Source organism: Bacillus rossius, chromosome 8 (assembly GCF_032445375.1).
Source record: "Bacillus rossius redtenbacheri isolate Brsri chromosome 8, Brsri_v3, whole genome shotgun sequence".
NCBI classification, from domain to species: domain Eukaryota; kingdom Metazoa; phylum Arthropoda; class Insecta; order Phasmatodea; family Bacillidae; genus Bacillus; species Bacillus rossius.
This window is the reverse complement of record NC_086336.1, coordinates 1,409,571-1,430,587: the sequence shown is the minus strand read 5'-3', so window position 1 is coordinate 1,430,587 and position 21,017 is coordinate 1,409,571. Positions and strand designations below refer to the sequence as shown.

The window sequence follows — 21,017 nt, the reverse complement described above, 5'->3', positions numbered from 1 at the left end:
AAACATAAATACATAATCTGTTATAGATAACTATTAGTGTCATGGTTCCATGTAGGAAATGAAAAATGTTAAAATTTCTAGTTCATTAACTTGAGGGCTGCGCGCACGTTCCCGGTGACTTTAAGATGTTATGCATGGGCGCCACCACGTGTAAGGGCACGTGGACCCGGCTGAGTCTCGCTCTCAGGGCGTGACGTAGCCCAAGTGGGGACGAGTTACCAGCCCTTTCTACCCTATCTATCCAGACCTGGCCCGCTCTAGGCGTCGGGCACGCCACATTCCTAGGCTAAGTAGGCTCACTCACCACGTGGGTAAATAAAGTACTCAGGTTTTACTTATACCCAGATTTAATTCCACGAACACGCTTCCCTCTACGCACGTTACACTTTACACGGTTAAAAAGCCTGAGGCACGAATAGACTTAAGTGAATGCATGGTCCACACACGTGGCCATGCTATAAAGTATGCTTAGTACACAATGGTTAAAAAAACTCGACTGAGACAATTAATTATTAATGCAGCCCGCCGACCGAGAGCTGCCCCGAGGAATAACGGACGAAAGAGATTTAAGAAATAATTAAAGATACAGAATTACTTGATCAGTGGTTCACAACGGTTGAGGTCCCCGGGGTGCTGGCGCGTCTACTCTCGGTCAGTGATGAAGATGGACTGGGGCGAGAGCTCTGCTCGTCTCGACTAACATGGCGCCTCCGCGCCAACACAATTACCGTTATTACATTCTGTGATTCCGTGCCCCGGCGGAAGTTAAGTAAATTATAGATTAACATTGAAAAATATATAAAAGCTACTGGCAATTTAAAGTACATTAATATTTACTTAGTTATTGAGAGTTTATATAAAAACATTCCTATCCTCGTCCAAGTCCGTGCCTATTTGGGTCCGCCCGGGCAACGTCTGTGGTTCTTTCAAGTAACATGATATTTAAATTAAAGAATACATGAGTAACTGCACAAACACTGGGGCAAAAATGAATGAAAACAAAAGGTTTACAATTAACATTAAACTTAGCAAATTAGGGGGTCGCCGCACTGCTTCTAAGCGCCCTCTTGCCGGGCTAGACACACACGCACACACGCACGCACGAGCGGGAGGTTTGAATAGAGATGGTGGTTGGGCGGTGTCATATCGGGCTCAAAGGGGCCGCAGGCCCGGACGACGTCAAACTGAAATATACTTTTGAAGTATTATTCTGAAGTAATTGCTTTAGTAGTCTAGATTAACTACTTATGTGTTTATGTGATAAATTTAATATTTTTAATCCAATGTAACAAAAAACCCTCAAAATGCCCTCAAATGTTTTCCAAGGAATTAATTTGCACCATTTTCGTAAACGATTAAAAAGAAGTCTCAGTACTGAATACTTCTCGTAATTTTTATATTATCGTGTAGCAGTAAAGATGATAACTGGGGCTGCACCTTCCTTAAGCCTGATGTGCCTCACGTCTTCGCACCATCTCCCTGTTTCAAACCGCCCTGCAAGAGGCGAATAGAGTCTGTGCCATGCACCCATAAAATAATACTTTAATTAAAATAGTTTGTAACTTCTCTTATATTATATTCACTGAGTGTTTTGATTTCTTCCAGCTTAAGTAAGGATGGAGTAGTTCAGTGTGTAAACACTTTCAGTACGCACCCAGACGCGGGCAGTTTATGTTTTGAAATTAATTAATAATTACCAATACAAGCAAATGTTATTATTCTGTAATAAGTAATTGTAATTTATTATTCAGTGCTGGAGAGGTTTTGTTGTGTTATTTGTTTCGTCACGTAAATATAAATGGCATAACGGTAATTAAACAGCTTCCTGCCGCCATGACACCTAAACGACCGCCACCCGGAGCAGGACGCAGCGACCACGTGTGATTCCTTCCCGTCCTCCGGCGTGTGGGGACACCTAGAGCCCACTCTGGTTGATTCTCGTGAGTTCAGGAGCGTGCCTGCCGCTGAGAGCGGGCGGTTAGGCCAGGGGGTTGCGAGCCTCGTCACACTAGGGCTACATCATGACCCTGAGAGGGGATAGCCGGGTCCACGTACCCTTAAACCACGTGGTGGCGCTCACACACCGCAAGACTCTTTCAACCCTAGTGTGATAGCAAACATATTTATCCAATGACATAAAAATCATTTGACAAAAAAGATAAACAACTAACACAATGTCAATGTTATGAAAGATGATTACTTTGAACAGTTATCCTTAAAAATTAATGGAGTTGTTTCTCAAGACACTTATCCAGCATAATGTTGTTCTCTAATAACAACCACTCAATCACAATATCAAACACTATCCCTGATTCAATTATATTTTCCTTAATATCTGTCCTTTTTTGGTCCATTAACCCTTTAATCCTCTATGTGAACGAGCCCTGGTGGACCACCAAATTTTATTTTGAAAGGTTGCTCACAAATACTTGTTATTCTGTTACAACACATCTTTAATAATACTATTAAAACCTAAGTATTCCTTTCCAAAAGGAAAATTGCTAGGACTATCCCAATCCACAAGAAATGAAGTAAACTTAATATCACAAACTTTAAACTTTTTTTCTTCATTGATTTGCAAAAATTTGAGAAAAAATTATGTTGCAACAAATCAATTTTCACCTGAAAAATAGGTTTTCCAGTAGTCAACAATTTTTATAACAGGTATGACAACTGCAACCAATATACTAAATGTTCTTATTTCAATATATTTAAAGTTACTAACAATGCTCTGGTAGATGCTTGTTACTTTATTCTGGCAAAAGCCTTTGATACTGTAATTTAAGCAATATTACTACATACTCGTAAGCTATCCTATTTCGATTTATGCAATACATATAAGCATTGGTTCTCCAGTTGTAAAAACATATTGTCGTACTAGGGAGGTAAGGGAACGAACAAATTAAATGTCGGAGTGGGCGCCACCACGTGATATGGGCACGTGGACCCGGTGGAGACTCCCTTCAGGGCGTGACGTGACCCGTGTAGGGCTAGGCCCGGTTCCCTTAGCACGCGATATCGTTACAGTGGGCTCTTCAGGCGTCCCACACGCCTCGAGGTTCAGGAGCAGGGACACGTGGTCACTCGACTAAAAATCACACGTTCGACGTACTCCTTTTATTTCAGCAACGTTACAACACGTCTCCAATCGCGCTACACCTACATACACTATGAAACTGTTAAAACGCCAACGGCGGGAGAGAATAAGTTTACAGGCTGACCAGGTCACCTCGTGGCCTGGCCTCGTGAGTTTTGGACGCGGTTCGTGATTAAATGTCCGAATTGAACTTAAATATTTATTAAAATGAGTCGGCCACCCGGAGTAGGCCTCGCAGATGCAAAAAAGGTTTAAGAATGATAAAAAGTCCGGCGGATGTTAAAAGATCAGTTGATTAAGAAAAATATGAAGTTGCGTGGTGCTCACCAAGCATCCTACCCCGGGTGACGAACGGAAGCGACTGAAGAGGCCAGGGCAGCATGGCGGCCGGAAAGCGCTGGATTTACCGTTAGTCTCTCCTGTTATTTATTAATACATATTTTAACTAAAACAAATACACTAAAAATTCTATAATAAAATTATACCAAGGTTTCGTTAATTATTTAAGCTGAGTATTGATTATTTTAATTATGATTATGGTTGAAACTAGTTGCGGGTAGTTCCATTGCCTGCCGCGTGGGGCGCTGCGCCGTCCTTACAACTAGCACTTAAAACATAAACACTTAGGAAATATTATTTAAAGAAAAGACAGTTAGGTAAACCTAAAAATTGAATAATAAAATAAAAGGGGTCGTGGCACAGACTTTACTCCCGCCTCTTGTTGGCACCTCACACGCACACACACACCTGCACACGGGGCGGGAGGGTGGTGGTGGGAGGAGAGGGGTGGCGACGGCGTGAGGCACATCGGGCTTAGGGAGGGCGTAGCACCGGTCGACGTCAATATTTCTTTGATTATTAATTAAGTTTGATTCCTCTTTGCATGTTTCACAATCTGCTGGAGTTCCTCAAGATGATACTCAAAATTATGCAGAAAACTATGCCTTTTAACAGTAGAACACTAGCGACTCCCAAATGCAGCGATCATAGTGGCGCGGCCTGAAGAATATCCATGAATTAAAATTTGCATGTATTACAATGGGTGATCTCGTTACAGATTTTCTCTCATCGTTTGAAAACTTGTTGTAACAAAATGAATTTACACTCCGTACATTGGTATTAAAACAGATTATTCATAATCAAAATAAAATTTATAAATCTACTTAAATATATTGACATTAAGATTATGAAAAATTACCTAACTTTAACAATACATCACAGATCATGCAGCTTTTAACAATGGCATTTTTTCTTCTTCATTGACTATTGAAGGAAATGTAATCTATTCCAGAATAGTTTTGTTATCATAAATATTTATTTGCACACGGACACGATTGGTACCCCTCCTTCCCCTGATGTTAACGTAGGCTAATATATATAATATAAAATAATATAAGTTATGTTAACGTAGGCTAATATATATAATATAAAATAATATAAGTTAATGCAGCCACTTGCAAACGACTTGAGCACTTTACGATAACATATTGCACAGCATATGCTTTAAACTTTAATTTTATTAAAAATTAATTTTATTTACCGAATTGGAATAAATCTTTATGATAGCAAAACTTTTCTGGAATAGATTACATTTACTTCAATAGTCAATGAAGAAAAAAAATTTTCACTTAAATTTGTAATTCTGTGATTATCGTTATTTTTATAATTTAATACAATGGCGGTATAGCTCTGTGGGTAAGTGGTAAAATATTGTCTTTTAGAGTTCTTCGGTTCAAAACCCATGGCTGAATATGATTTTTTTTCTTCTTTTTCCCTGAAAGATATTAACCTTTTGATTAAAGTATGTATTTGGTATTTATGGGTATAATAAACTGTGCTAGAGTTCATTGTGCTCATGCTGCATATACGCTGCGCGATGCTGTACTGTCTTGGACCGACAGTTACCCCTCCCACATAACGGCGCACGCAGTAGCCTTGTGTTAGGATGTGTTTATTATTTGTTGCGAGATGCTTTTGTGTGTAGGGTACAAATGTGTGCGGAGTGATTTTTATATTATTCACAGTGACTTGCAATTGGTTATTGGTATCTGCAATACAACAGTGATAATGAATTGTTTACCAACCCATTGTTGGAAAGAGAAGAAGGTAAGAATTGAAAATATTTTTATTCATTTAAAATATAATCATTTATGATAGTATGTTTTAGAGTACTTTGTAGCAGTACTAAATGCATAGATAATCTTCGCATCTTTGCTTTAGGGTGTGGAAAAGTATATAACTCTTAAACAGAAAAGTTGTGTAGTCATGTTTGACCAACCTCTGTATTTAAAAGCACATGATACAGTTTGTAGTGATCATGAACCAATATTGAAAATCATCATTGTGGGCCAATCAGAGCCTTTCTTCTGGTTGGCAAGTTGGTTTGGCCAGTCTAGCTGGCAGCGGTCTGAAGGAACTTCTGTCATGCATTTATGTGGAAAACAGCCTTGAAAATATGATGTCTGGTCATGCCTATGCACGTAATGAACGTACTGCATTGAACAACATGATTTGTGATAATGACAGATGTGTTATCCCATCCACTCCAGACAATCTACATTTCCTCAGTCAGTGCATAGTTTAATGAAGAATTAGAAAGATTAGAGAAATCTTCTATTACAGCCAAATGCCAAACTATGAGTTTAATTTTTCAGGATGATTACATTGATGAAAGAGTTTGTTGAAGCAGAAAAATGGGTAATTGGCAGCTTTATCATGGCACTGTTCAGAAAATTATAACTTATTTTCATCCAGGTGGTCACTTCTACTATGTCAAATGTGCTCACGTATATTTGCAAATATGCTGGCTCTTAAACGATAAACTGGATCCGTTTGAATTTTAAAAATTCACAGCTGGTTGCTAATTCACAATAAGATGCTCCGATAAGTTTTGGTCTGGGATATGATCAGAAATTACTATTGAGCAAACCATAATGAAAACAATGAAGAGTTCTGTTAGGTTGACTTGTGGAAGAGGTATTACACACAGTGTTCTCACTCACTGGACTCTGGGGTTAGCTGCATTACAGAATAGATTCAATGAAATTGAGGACTATTGCAGCTATATGTCAGCTACTACTGAACAGCATGGTGATGTGAGACATTCCCTACAGGCAAGGATAATAGTGATGTTAATAAACTGAATGACTTTCCAGTCACAATTCTTTTCCAACTCCTAGTTACTTAATGTCAATAAGTAATGGAGTGATTGGAGGTAAATACATCACCTGTCACCTGTCATGGGAGATTGGTTCTAGAGTAATAAGAGGTATTTGAACAGCAAATTTGCAAATGTGCATTTGAGACATAAAGATGCAGTGGTTTCTTCTCTGGCAACAGTTACTTACCACATCAACACGAGCAAAGGAAAAGTATCTCTTGATCCCCTCATGATTTTCCACAAGATGATCATCTCTAGACAGTTCAATGATTATCTGAAAAAAATACTTTGAGAATGAACTGGCTTCCTTTCCATTGTCACTTTTCATGCCCTTATCAAGTGACAGATAAATGTGAAAGAACAAGGTTGATTGCTGAACACGATTCTGCTGTTTTTATTGCAGAAGATATTGATCTTTTAGTTTTGGTGATGGTTTTAGCATCAGACAATGTAGAGGGTAACATGGCATATGCTTTTTACTACAAAAATCCTTTAAAAATAAGGATATTGTGAATAACATTGTCTGTATTCATGCGAAAAGTGGCTTCGAATCAACCTCCGCTCTCTTTGGCAAGGGGAAAATGAAGTTTTGTACCAAACAATAAAAGTGTTAAAATTTTCAAAGATCCAACTGCAGAATAAGGGAAGATCACAGAAGCCACTGCAACATCACTCTGCTATAGCTGCTACAATTACAAAATTAAAATTAGCACAACTACCTCCAGCTAGGGATGTAGTGTCAAGAAAAAGTAATTGTGGATTACATTTCCAACAAACTTAATCTTTCCCAAGTCTAGGTTGTGAATCTTATATATAAAACTAATACATATGTATATTTTCATATTTCAGCTCCTGAAGACTTAACAGGATAAATAACATGGTTTTCTGTCCAAAAACACGGTTTCTGGCCTAATTGCAGTTTTATCAGTCCTTTTTAGGGAAAATATAACCCTGATCAAATTTCTAACAACAAAGACTCAAGCTCCCAAATTTCTGATCAAATCAGCAAGTCCAATTTAAATACTAATGATCAATTGGCTAGCTCAGTGCCTGTCTTGTGTATCAGTGTCATAAGAATTTAAAATACTATACAAAAATATTACATGCCTAAGAACAAAAGTTATTGAAATTAATAACAATAGAGTAGTTTCTGGCAGTATCATGGCGCTGGGCTCTCAGCACCTCGAGGTAGCAGGATCCAGGGCGTTGTGTTAAAGAAACACCATGCATGTTAGTTGTACAGTTGCAAGATGCACGTGCTTGCAGATAGCAGTGTCGCTGTCGGCCGGCAGTAAAATGGCGCTGGGCTCTCAGCACCTCGAGGTAGCAGGATCCAGGGCGTTGTGTTAAAGAATCACCATGCATGGTAGTTGTACGGTGGCAAGATGCGTGTGTTTGCAGATAGCAGTGTCGCTGTCGGCCGGCAGTATCATGGCGCTGGGCTCTCATCACCTCGAGGTAGCAGGATCCAGGGCGTTGTGTTAAATAATCACCATGCATGGTAGTTGTACGGTGGCAAGATGCGTGTATTTGCAGATAGCAGTGTCGCTGTCGGCCGGCAGTATCATGGCGCTGGGCTCTCATCACCTCGAGGTAGCAGGATCCAGGGCGTTCTGTTAAAGACACCATGCATGGTAGTTGTATGGTTGCAAGATGCACGTGTTTGCAGATAGCAGTGTCGCTGTCGGCCGGCAGTATCATGGCGCTGGGCTCTCAGCACCTCGAGGTAGCAGGATCCAGGGCGTTGTGTTAAATAATCACCATGCATGGTAGTTGTACGGTGGCAAGATGCGTGTGTTTGCAGATAGCAGTGTCGCTGTCGGCTGGCAGTATCATGGCGCTGGGCTCTCAGCACCTCGAGGTAGCAGGATCCAGGGCGTTGTGTTAAAGAAACACCATGCATGTTAGTTGTACAGTTGCAAGATGCACGTGCTTGCAGATAGCAGTGTCGCTGTCGGCCGGCAGTATCATGGCGCTGGGCTCTCAGCACCTCGAGGTAGCAGGATCCAGGGCGTTCTGTTAAAGAATCATCATGCATGGTAGTTGTACGGTGGCAAGATGCGTGTGTTTGCAGATAGCAGTGTCGCTGTCGGCTGGCAGTATCATGGCGCTGGGCTCTCAGCACCTCGAGGTAGCAGGATCCAGGGCGTTGTGTTAAAGAAACACCATGCATGTTAGTTGTACAGTTGCAAGATGCACGTGCTTGCAGATAGCAGTGTCGCTGTCGGCCGGCAGTATCATGGCGCTGGGCTCTCATCACCTCGAGGTAGCAGGATCCAGGGCGTTGTGTTAAATAATCACCATGCATGGTAGTTGTACGGTGGCAAGATGCGTGTGTTTGCAGATAGCAGTGTCGCTGTCGGCTGGCAGTATCATGGCGCTGGGCTCTCAGCACCTCGAGGTAGCAGGATCCAGGGCGTTGTGTTAAAGAAACACCATGCATGTTAGTTGTACAGTTGCAAGATGCACGTGCTTGCAGATAGCAGTGTCGCTGTCGGCCGGCAGTATCATGGCGCTGGGCTCTCAGCACCTCGAGGTAGCAGGATCCAGGGCGTTCTGTTAAAGAATCATCATGCATGGTAGTTGTACGGTGGCAAGATGCGAGTGTTTGCAGATAGCAGTGTCGCTGTCGGCCGGCAGTATCATGGCGCTGGGCTCTCAGCACCTCGATGTGGCGGGATCCAGGGCGTTGTGTTAAAGAAACACCATGCATGGTAGTTGTACAGTTGCAAGATGCGTGTGCTTGCAGATAGCAGTGTCGCTGTCGGCCGGCAGTATCATGGCGCTGGGCTCTCAGCACCTCGAGGTAGCAGGATCCAGGGCGTTGTGTTAAAGAAACACCAAGCATGGTAGTTGTAAGGTTGCAAGATGCACGTGTTTGCAGATAGCAGTGTCGCTGTCGGCCGGCAGTATCATGGCGCTGGGCTCTCAGCACCTCGAGGTAGCAGGATCCAGGGCGTTGTGTTAAAGAAACACCAAGCATGGTAGTTGTACGGTGGCAAGATGCGTGTGCTTGCAGATAGCAGTGTCGCTGTCGGCCGGCAGTATCATGGCGCTGGGCTCTCAGCACCTCGAGGTAGCAGGATCCAGGGCATTGTGTTAAAGAAACACCAAGCATGGTAGTTGTATGGTTGCAAGATGCGTGTGCTTGCAGATAGCAGTGACGCTGTCGGCCGGCAGTATCATGGCACTGGGCTCTCAGCACCACGAGGTAGCAGGATCCAGGGCGTTGTGTTAAAGAAACACCAAGCATGGTAGTTGTACAGTTGCAAGATGCGTGTGCTTGCAGATAGCAGTGTCGCTGTCGGCCGGCAGTATCATGGCGCTGGGCTCTCAGCACCTCGAGGTAGCGGGATCCAGGGCGTTGTGTTAAAGAAACACCATGCATGGTAGTTGTACGGTGGCAAGATGCGTGTGCTTGCAGATAGCAGTGTCGCTGTCGGCCGGCAGTATCATGGCGCTGGGCTCTCAGCACCTCGAGGTAGCAGGATCCAGGGCGTTGTGTTAAAGAAACACCAAGCATGGTAGTTGTACAGTTGCAAGATGCGTGTGCTTGCAGATAGCAGTGTCGCTGTCGGCTGGCAGTATCATGGCGCTGGGCTCTCAGCACCTCGAGGTAGCAGGATCCAGGGCGTTGTGTTAAAGAAACACCTTGCATGTTAGTTGTACAGTTGCAAGATGCACGTGCTTGCAGATAGCAGTGTCGCTGTCGGCCGGCAGTATCATGGCGCTGGGCTCTCAGCACCTCGAGGTAGCAGGATCCAGGGCGTTCTGTTAAAGAATCATCATGCATGGTAGTTGTACGGTGGCAAGATGCGTGTGTTTGCAGATAGCAGTGTCGCTGTCGGCTGGCAGTATCATGGCGCTGGGCTCTCAGCACCTCGAGGTAGCAGGATCCAGGGCGTTGTGTTAAAGAAACACCATGCATGTTAGTTGTACAGTTGCAAGATGCACGTGCTTGCAGATAGCAGTGTCGCTGTCGGCCGGCAGTATCATGGCGCTGGGCTCTCATCACCTCGAGGTAGCAGGATCCAGGGCCTTGTGTTAAATAATCACCATGCATGGTAGTTGTACGGTGGCAAGATGCGTGTGTTTGCAGATAGCAGTGTCGCTGTCGGCTGGCAGTATCATGGCGCTGGGCTCTCAGCACCTCGAGGTAGCAGGATCCAGGGCGTTGTGTTAAAGAAACACCATGCATGTTAGTTGTACAGTTGCAAGATGCACGTGCTTGCAGATAGCAGTGTCGCTGTCGGCCGGCAGTATCATGGCGCTGGGCTCTCAGCACCTCGAGGTAGCAGGATCCAGGGCGTTGTGTTAAAGAAACACCAAGCATGGTAGTTGTACGGTGGCAAGATGCGTGTGTTTGCAGATAGCAGTGTCGCTGTCGGCCGGCAGTATCATGGCGCTGGGCTCTCAGCACCTCGATGTGGCGGGATCCAGGGCGTTGTGTTAAAGAAACACCATGCATGGTAGTTGTACAGTTGCAAGATGCGTGTGCTTGCAGATAGCAGTGTCGCTGTCGGCCGGCAGTATCATGGCGCTGGGCTCTCAGCACCTCGAGGTAGCAGGATCCAGGGCGTTGTGTTAAAGAAACACCAAGCATGGTAGTTGTAAGGTTGCAAGATGCACGTGTTTGCAGATAGCAGTGTCGCTGTCGGCCGGCAGTATCATGGCGCTGGGCTCTCAGCACCTCGAGGTAGCAGGATCCAGGGCGTTGTGTTAAAGAAACACCAAGCATGGTAGTTGTACGGTGGCAAGATGCGTGTGCTTGCAGATAGCAGTGTCGCTGTCGGCCGGCAGTATCATGGCGCTGGGCTCTCAGCACCTCGAGGTAGCAGGATCCAGGGCATTGTGTTAAAGAAACACCAAGCATGGTAGTTGTATGGTTGCAAGATGCGTGTGCTTGCAGATAGCAGTGACGCTGTCGGCCGGCAGTATCATGGCACTGGGCTCTCAGCACCACGAGGTAGCAGGACCTAGGGCGTTGTGTTAAAGAAACACCAAGCATGGTAGTTGTACAGTTGCAAGATGCGTGTGCTTGCAGATAGCAGTGTCGCTGTCGGCCGGCAGTATCATGGCGCTGGGCTCTCAGCACCTCGAGGTAGCGGGATCCAGGGCGTTCTGTTAAAGAAACACCATGCATGGTAGTTGTACGGTGGCAAGATGCGTGTGCTTGCAGATAGCAGTGTCGCTGTCGGCCGGCAGTATAATGGCGCTGGGCTCTCAGCACCTCGAGGTAGCAGGATTCAGGGCGTTGTGTTAAAGAAACACCAAGCATGGTAGTTGTACAGTTGCAAGATGCGTGTGCTTGCAGATAGCAGTGTCGCTGTCGGCCGGCAGTATCATGGCGCTGGGCTCTCAGCACCTCGAGGTAGCGGGATCCAGGGCGTTGTGTTAAAGAAACACCATGCATGGTAGTTGTACGGTGGCAAGATGCGTGTGCTTGCAGATAGCAGTGTCGCTGTCGGCCGGCAGTATCATGGCGCTGGGCTCTCAGCACCTCGATGTGGCGGGATCCAGGGCGTTGTGTTAAAGAAACACCATGCATGGTAGTTGTACAGTTGCAAGATGCGTGTGCTTGCAGATAGCAGTGTCGCTGTCGGCCAGCAGTATCATGGCGCTGGGCTCTCAGCACCTCGAGGTAGCAGGATCCAGGGCGTTGTGTTAAAGAAACACCAAGCATGGTAGTTGTAAGGTTGCAAGATGCACGTGTTTGCAGATAGCAGTGTCGCTGTCGGCCGGCAGTATCATGGCGCTGGGCTCTCAGCACCTCGTGGTAGCAGGATCCAGGGCGTTGTGTTAAAGAAACACCAAGCATGGTAGTTGTACGGTGGCAAGATGCGTGTGCTTGCAGATAGCAGTGTCGCTGTCGGCCGGCAGTATCATGGCGCTGGGCTCTCAGCACCTCGAGGTAGCAGGATCCAGGGCATTGTGTTAAAGAAACACCAAGCATGGTAGTTGTATGGTTGCAAGATGCGTGTGCTTGCAGATAGCAGTGACGCTGTCGGCCGGCAGTATCATGGCACTGGGCTCTCAGCACCACGAGGTAGCAGGACCTAGGGCGTTGTGTTAAAGAAACACCAAGCATGGTAGTTGTACAGTTGCAAGATGCGTGTGCTTGCAGATAGCAGTGTCGCTGTCGGCCGGCAGTATCATGGCGCTGGGCTCTCAGCACCTCGAGGTAGCGGGATCCAGGGCGTTGTGTTAAAGAAACACCATGCATGGTAGTTGTACGGTGGCAAGATGCGTGTGCTTGCAGATAGCAGTGTCGCTGTCGGCCGGCAGTATCATGGCGCTGGGCTCTCAGCACCTCGAGGTAGCAGGATTCAGGGCGTTGTGTTAAAGAAACACCAAGCATGGTAGTTGTACAGTTGCAAGATGCGTGTGCTTGCAGATAGCAGTGTCGCTGTCGGCCGGCAGTATCATGGCGCTGGGCTCTCAGCACCTCGAGGTAGCGGGATCCAGGGCGTTGTGTTAAAGAAACACCATGCATGGTAGTTGTACGGTGGCAAGATGCGTGTGCTTGCAGATAGCAGTGTCGCTGTCGGCCGGCAGTATCATGGCGCTGGGCTCTCAGCACCTCGAGGTAGCAGGATCCAGGGCGTTGTGTTAAAGAAACACCAAGCATGGTAGTTGTACAGTTGCAAGATGCGTGTGCTTGCAGATAGCAGTGTCGCTGTCGGCCGGCAGTATCATGGCGCTGGGCTCTCAGCACCTCGAGGTAGCAGAATCCATGGCGTTGTGTTAAAGAAACACCAAGCATGGTAGTTGTACAGTTGCAAGATGCGTGTGCTTGCAGATAGCAGTGTCGCTGTCGGCCGGCAGTATCATGGCGCTGGGCTCTCAGCACCTCGAGGTAGCAGAATCCAGGGCGTTGTGTTAAAGAAACACCAAGCATGGTAGTTGTACAGTTGCAAGATGCGTGTGCTTGCAGATAGCAGTGTCGCTGTCGGCCGGCAGTAAAATGGCGCTGGGCTCTCAGCACCTCGAGGTAGCGGGATCCAGAGCGTTGTGTTAAAGAAACACCATGCATGGTAGTTGTACGGTGGCAAGATGCGTGTGCTTGCAGATAGCAGTGTCGCTGTCGGCCGGCAGTATCATGGCGCTGGGCTCTCAGCACCTCGAGGTAGCAGGATCCAGGGCGTTGTGTTAAAGAAACACCAAGCATGGTAGTTGTACAGTTGCAAGATGCGTGTGCTTGCAGATAGCAGTGTCGCTGTCGGCCGGCAGTATCATGGCGCTGGGCTCTCAGCACCTCGAGGTAGCGGGATCCAGGGCGTTGTGTTAAAGAAACACCATGCATGGTAGTTGTACGGTGGCAAGATGCGTGTGCTTGCAGATAGCAGTGTCGCTGTCGGCCGGCAGTATCATGGCGCTGGGCTCTCAGCACCTCGAGGTAGCAGGATCCAGGGCGTTGTGTTAAAGAAACACCAAGCATGGTAGTTGTACAGTTGCAAGATGCGTGTGCTTGCAGATAGCAGTGTCGCTGTCGGCCGGCAGTATCATAGCGCTGGGCTCTCAGCACCTCGAGGTAGCAGAATCCAGGGCGTTGTGTTAAAGAAACACCAAGCATGGTAGTTGTACAGTTGCAAGATGCGTGTGCTTGCAGATAGCAGTGTCGCTGTCGGCCGGCAGTATCATGGCGCTGGGCTCTCAGCACCTCGAGGTAGCAGGATCCAGGGCGTTGTGTTAAAGAAACACCAAGCATGGTAGTTGTACAGTTGCAAGATGCGTGTGCTTGCAGATAGCAGTGTCGCTGTCGGCGGGCAGTATCATGGCACTGGGCTCTCAGCACCTCGAGGTAGCGGGATCCGGGGCGTTGTGTTAAAGAAACACCATGCATGGTAGTTGTACGGTGGCAAGATGCGTGTGCTTGCAGATAGCAGTGTCGTTGTCGGCCGGCAGTATCATGGCGCTGGGCTCTCAGCACCTCGAGGTAGCGGGATCCAGGGCGACCTCGGACCCCAGTGATAAGGACAAGCTGGACAAGGGGACGTGCACCATCGACAACCAGGTACTGTGAGTCCCCGCGGTGTCTGCATACTTGCACCACTGACGCACACCAATAATTACAAATCTACACATGCACTAAAGACACGAGTCAGAAAAGAATAACTTTTTAGGTTGAATAAAGAAAAAAATAAAATTGCTTGCTTTCTGATAAAAAAGACTTAAATTTTGATTACCTATTAGCAAAAAAATATTAAACATTATTTTTTCTATCTTTGTTCAATAATAGATTGGTGTTTAATTCAAACAGATAAAGGTGTAATGGGGACCATCTGCATAAAAAGTGTGTGCTAATGCTCATAAGCTTTTTTTTTTTTTCCGCAGAATACAAAATCTATTCCGCCATTTCATACAGAATTTAGTGGTCCGAGTTTCTTTGGCATATCTTGAAAAATGAGATTTGTACACCTATTTTAAGAGGACAATGTCAGCTGATTTTGTGAATACAGCAGGTATTTGTAGTTGTGCTTATTAGTTCAGATTATGTTACGGTTGTTTAGATCTATGTGCTGTTATTTCTTTACTGTGAAGGTAATGTAATAATATTGTTAGTTAAAATTAGTGATACTAGGGATATTAGTGATATTGAAACTGAAATTGTAGTAAAAAAGAAGAGAACTAGGAAAAAAAAAAAAGAAGCAGAAAAACAAATTCATGAAGAATTTAAAATTAAACGTTCTTTTAGTCAAGCCTACAAAACATCCTAAGGTTATTTTTTTTAGACGTAGTCTTTAAATAAATATTTCCTTTCTTTTCTGTATTGATAAATTTTTGAAGTTAAGTTTCTGAGTGTCACATACTGTTCATACATCATGCAAAAAATATTAAAATAACTTTCCTGGATGAGTCCCCATCCCGGCCAGCAGTAACATGGAAGCCTCACTCGCCGCTGCTCCGGAATTAGCTGGAGAGCACATTGGGTCAGTACGGCCGGGATGTGCACCTCATGACTGCATGCATTACAGTGGATACCTTAGCACGGGGCAGAATGTTGCTTCAGAAGAAGAGAAGAAGATTAAGGCCACCAACAGATGAAGATGATCGTGGAATACCATTGCGAGATGCACACACTAGTAGAAAATATTTTAGACCTCAGATTAAAACATTACATAAAACAGGTTTATATTTCCAAAATAAATATGAAGACAAAAGTATAGTTATTTCGCTGTTAAAGTTTTTATTGTTTTAACAAGCACAAGTTTTTTCAAAATATTGTCCCAATTCGTTGCATAGTTTTAGATAACAGAAAATATTTCAGTAAGGTACTTAACCTTACAAAATTGAAATAACATCAAATTGCATTATAATAATTAGCTATTCTTACATGATATATTTAAGAACAATTTAATTATTCAAAAAAATACTAATTGGATTGAAAACAATGTGGAGTCCAGTTTGCCCAACAAAAATTCAAAACAAAACTAAGCAAAAAGTATTTGCGCAGGTACCCTGCTACAACAGTGGGCCGCATTCTACACAAGTTAATCCTACAAATAAATTAATATACTTCATTTGACAAAAAATTAGGTACTTAAAAATTTACTTTATTTTATTAGAAATAATGTAAGTATATTCAGCTTTCAAACTTCAAACTTTGGTTAAGTTACCTGTAAAAAAAGCACTATTTTGTTTTTAATTTTTTTATGGTATACAATTGAGATGTCTTCTGTGAGCGCAACTCCACGTTTGGGAGCTCGCCAAAACTCACAAGTACAAACAAAAAATATTATTGATGCAAAAACCCAGAATATTTTAGAACTCTCTACTGATGGTGTTGCATTTTACACAACTTCTTTTATTAAAGGCATTGAGTAAAAATTTGGGAAGTGCTGTGTTCTCAAAACAAAAATGTTGCACAGAAAACAAAATTTATTTGTCTTAAAAATATTACTCCAATATTGGCTTCTACTGAGAAATGCTTATTACAAAACAAACCTTTGATTAAAACTTTGTTCACTCATGATAAAACAGTTTTGGGTAAAATGTCTCTACATTAGATGAAATAAATAAGGAAAAACTAATGGAAAATATTTTTACTTTACTTAGGGCTTAAAAATATAGTTTTTAAAATGTTTGTCTATTTGTCCATTTGTTTGTATGTTTGTTTGTTTCTTTGTTTGTTCCACCATTAATCCAGAACTATTGGATGAATTTTGGTTAAAAAATATATATTATTAAGGTCTTTGGCTAGACTATGTATAATTAGATAATTCCACTCCTAAAGGGGTGAAAGAGTGGTAAATATAGTTTTTAATTAAATATTACATCTCTGAATATAATAACGCATAAGAAAAAGTATATTGGGCATCCGAAACTACCCACCACAATTTTACAATTTTTGACATTCAAACCCTAATTTACAGTAATGTATTGTATATTTTCTATTAATTTAAATTCATTCTTTAAGGGGGTTAAAAAGAAGTAGTTTGGACTTATAAATATTTGTATCCACGAAAATAATACAGTAAGGTGTAAAATATTTGATAAGAATAAGAAATATAAAAAAATGCATTATTTTTTTTAACAAGTTTGTGGAATTCCACCCTTAAGGAGTTTAAAAGCGGTCGGTTTGGCTTTAAGAAATAAATGCATACTTCTGTATTTTGAAGGGGTAAAGATATTAATTAAGAATGAACAACATGAATATAGAGTAATTTAGTGTATTTTTATAATTTTTTTTTAAATTCCTCTTTAAATGAGTTGGACAAGGGGTAAATATATTTGACATAATTAATCATAATTTTAATATTTTACCACTATTTTACAATTTCACAAAATTCAACCTCTAAGGGGTGAAAAATGGGCAGTATGGTTTTAAAAAGAAAAATGTATACTTTTGAATATATTTCAGTAAAGGTAAGTAACCAGGTAAGTACTAAATTCCATTTTCAGTTACGTATTGTATTTTTTTAATTCATTGAATTTTGTTGCACATGCATGTTTGTGAGAGCACACATGAGTGTGTGTGTGTGCATGCACTATTGTGTGCGCACATGTGCAAGTGTATGTGTGTGCATGTTTGTAAGAAGACTGAACAATAGTAATGTGCTAATTTCCAAAAAGTTGGTTTTTGTTATTATTTTTTTTGTTTTCTCAAAATACTTTTAATAAAAAACCTAAAATATTTTTTTATTATTATATAGAGTTAGCTTCTTTTTACAATTGCAAATGGTCTTGAATTCCATTTTCTCTAATTAATCAAAAGTAATATTTAACAAAAAATTTAGAACGTTGTAATTGGCAAAAACGAGGTAAGTGCCATTGACAGCAGTCACCAGTCAATTTCTGTAATTTTAGAATAGTTAACACAGTGCAAGTACATTGTCACGTATTTATTATTATTATTATATTTTGTTTGTTTTACTTTTAAATAATACAAAGCAATTTTAATATTGTAATTCAAAGAATGCTGTATTATCTTCCTTCAAATACGGCAGCATATGTTGCAGATCCCTCTTCTTTGCAGCTGACAAGTTGTAATGGTAAATCCAAATCCTAGATTGTATTAGTGGTAACTCCTTTCGTGAAAACATGCAGGTGCTCCATGCCTTGATTTCATGAAACATTGTTCTCGTCTGGACGACTCTGGGCGCTGCGTTTTCAGCTCTAGTCCATATGCATTTGGAAATATTTAGTATTTTTGTGTTGATGTATGAATCGGCTGCTTGCTTAAAATCGAAAAAGTTGACAGGTTGGATCGTAGTAGTGGCAAAGGGATTGTTCAGTGTTGACTTGTTCAGCATTAAGGATATCGCTGTACCTAGCACAAGTACTCGTAATTCTTGTTAAGGACTGTAGCTATCAAAAATTAACAACAGATTTAAATACTCTTTTACTTTAATTATTTGATTATTTTAATTGTTAAACACAAAATGAAAATAGCTCTTTGATTTTACTGGCCAGCAACGGCTTGTAGATTGAATCACACGAATCAATAAAAATGAAGTCTGATATATTGACTTAATGAAAGGTATATGCTCACTTAGTCTGAAATCTTTCAAAAGATAACAAAGCCATGTCTTGAAACAACTAGTTACGAACCATAACTATGTGGCTATCGTATAAAGATAACCATAAAATCTTAAATAAATGTGATAGCTTCCTTTCTGTTACAAAAGGTAATGCAGAATCAGGCTTGGGCCTTGACATGTGCAATGACAATGTGCATGTCCGTATGACGGCTGTACAATTACGCTCTGTTCTTGTGCCCAGACAAAAATCTATGGATAAGAATTGTGCATCTTATTTAGTTTTCATGCACAAGTATTGACTTTTCTTACTGAGTTTATGTTGAAGATCTGTTAATTTTAAGCTAAATTTCATTTTTTGAGGCAGACATGTTACTACTACTCAGGATTGTTTACTTTCATTTTACCAAAGCCCTAAGCCTGACAATTAGCTTTCCTACCACTGCCTACATTCCTTTCCCATGGGTGGAAAATATCAGGGTTGAAGGACAAAAAAATTAATAACTTCCTTAGTAAGTATGATATATATGTTCAAATTGTTTGTAAATATTATAAATTTTATTTAAAACTTTTATCTGAAACTATTTTTGGTACAACTAACCATTGCTGCAAAGGGTGGATAAAGTGGAGTTAAAATACAAAAAGAAATTCATGACGACCTAGGTATTCACACCATCAAATTTGATCAGAGTTTGAAAATTATATTATTTTTCTCTAAAACCTTTGTCTGAAATAATTGTTATAAGACCTGCAATTACTGCAAGTGGTGGAATAAACAGGGATTGAATGACAACAAATTCCGTAACTCCCTTAGTAGTCACAATATCAAATCCTTTCAAATTGTTTGTAAACCCTACAACAAATATTAACCTAAAAACTTTCTGAAACAATTTTTGATACAACCAACCATTGCAAAGGGGTTAAAATACAAAAATAAATTAGTATCTCCCTTAGTAGGCACACTATCAAATCTGATCAAATTTATTGTAAATATTATCATTTTTATCTAAAACTTTTGTCTGAAACAAGTTTTGATAATACCAACCATTATTGCAAGGAGTCGAAAAAACCTGGTGTTGGATTAAGAAAATAAATTTAATTTCCCTACCATGTACACTATCAAAATCTATTCTTACTTTTGTTCAACTTTCTAAATATTGTCTAAAGCATGTGTTAAAATAGATTTTTATCTAATCAACCATTGCTGCAATGGGTGGAAATAAGGTTGGAATATAAAAAAATAAATAAAAACAACTCTTTAATAGATATTCTATTAAATTCATCATTATTTATTTTACAAATCCCAAACTTTATCTAAAACTTAGGCTGAAACGATTTTTGATAAAAAGGATTATTGCCGTAAAAACAGGAGTTGAAAACTTCCAAAACTTTGTTAGTAACAAATTCTTTCGAATTTATTTTAAACTATATTAATATTTTCTTAAAACTTGGTGAAAAGCATATTTTTATATGACCACAAGGGATGATAAATAGTGTTTGAAGGTCAAAAAAGTAAATAATTACTTAAGTTGGCATAATATGTGATTCGTTTTTAGCTATGCAATGAAAGATGCATTGAGTTAAAAAAATTCATAATATTTTTGGTACATTAAAAATTAAAAAAAAATTAAAAGTTTAATCAATCATTTTTAATATTGGAGAACATAAATATGTTAAGTCCATTAGGTTCTTAAAATGTTCCAGAATTTTATAGAATTTTCCAAAATATTTCCAGATGAAATAGGTACTTAGAAATATACCTATGCTCTTTAGGCTGTGCCGAAAGGGATTTTTTTTCAGTTTGTTCTTATCAAACAGTAGTTTCTAATTGTTCGTTGTTAATTGTAGTGAATTTTTTGTTCATCCACTGCCTGATTGTAGCTTTGTGAGTTTTGAAAATTTTGATGTGATGTCTGCAGTGTGAATTGCAGATGGTAAACGCCGTGCACTCGCAACAGCAGCAGCAGCAGCAGCAGCAGCAGCAGCAGCAACAACAACAACAACAACAGCAACAACAACAACAACAACAACAACAACAACAAGCTAATGAGCAGATGGCAGCACAGCAGCAGAGCATAGCTCAACACATGTCTCAGCAGCATCACCAACAACAACAGCAGCAGCACATGCAGCATCAGCATCACCATCAACAGCAACAGCAACAACAGCAGCAACAGCAGCAACAGCAGCAGGTACGTGATTCTGCCATACTGATCAAAAATGTCAGAACATGATGTTCCCATTATGTACTGTGGGATAAAGTGTTTCCATGATAGTTTTGCAGACTGAACAGCTATCGCAGCACTTCGACTCCCCACTTGATTCAGATGCTGGTTGTTGTGACACACTGAAAAGCTGTTAGCCCAAAGCCTTTACAGTAATCATGCATTTTTTCAGGTTGAATACACATGCACAGATATCCAAATAAATTCCTCTGTGCTGAAAATATTAATTATGAAACACTGTAGTAGGAGAGTATTGTATCCTATAAAAAACACTAAGAAAGAATATAAAAAAAACATGTTGGATATCCAGATAGCATCTCAAAGTGCAAAAACAATTATTTTCATTTATATAGATACTTAACAGAAATATTTTTTAAAAAATGATCATAAACTATAAGCCATATACTTAAAAAACGATAGACAAATCACTATTTACTACAAATTAAAAACTACATGTGTATATAAATATTTTTTTAATATATGTTACATTTCAGACTTGCACTGCAAAGGAATTCGACAGTTACAGTCGAACAAACACTTGAAGAAATTAATGAAGG

At 41.3% G+C, this 21,017-nt stretch overlaps 1 protein-coding gene across 1 annotated transcript in view; it reads left to right on the top strand.

Annotated features, from left to right (window-relative positions):
* Positions 1-21,017, top strand: part of LOC134535244 (zinc finger protein 665-like) — a 193,887-nt gene that overhangs the window by 50,469 nt on the left and 122,401 nt on the right. Inside the window, exons 7-8 of the mRNA XM_063374315.1 lie at positions 14,137-14,271; positions 20,155-20,427. Of these exons, the coding sequence (XP_063230385.1) occupies positions 14,137-14,271; positions 20,155-20,427 (408 nt within the window). The remainder of the gene's footprint in view (positions 1-14,136; positions 14,272-20,154; positions 20,428-21,017) is intronic.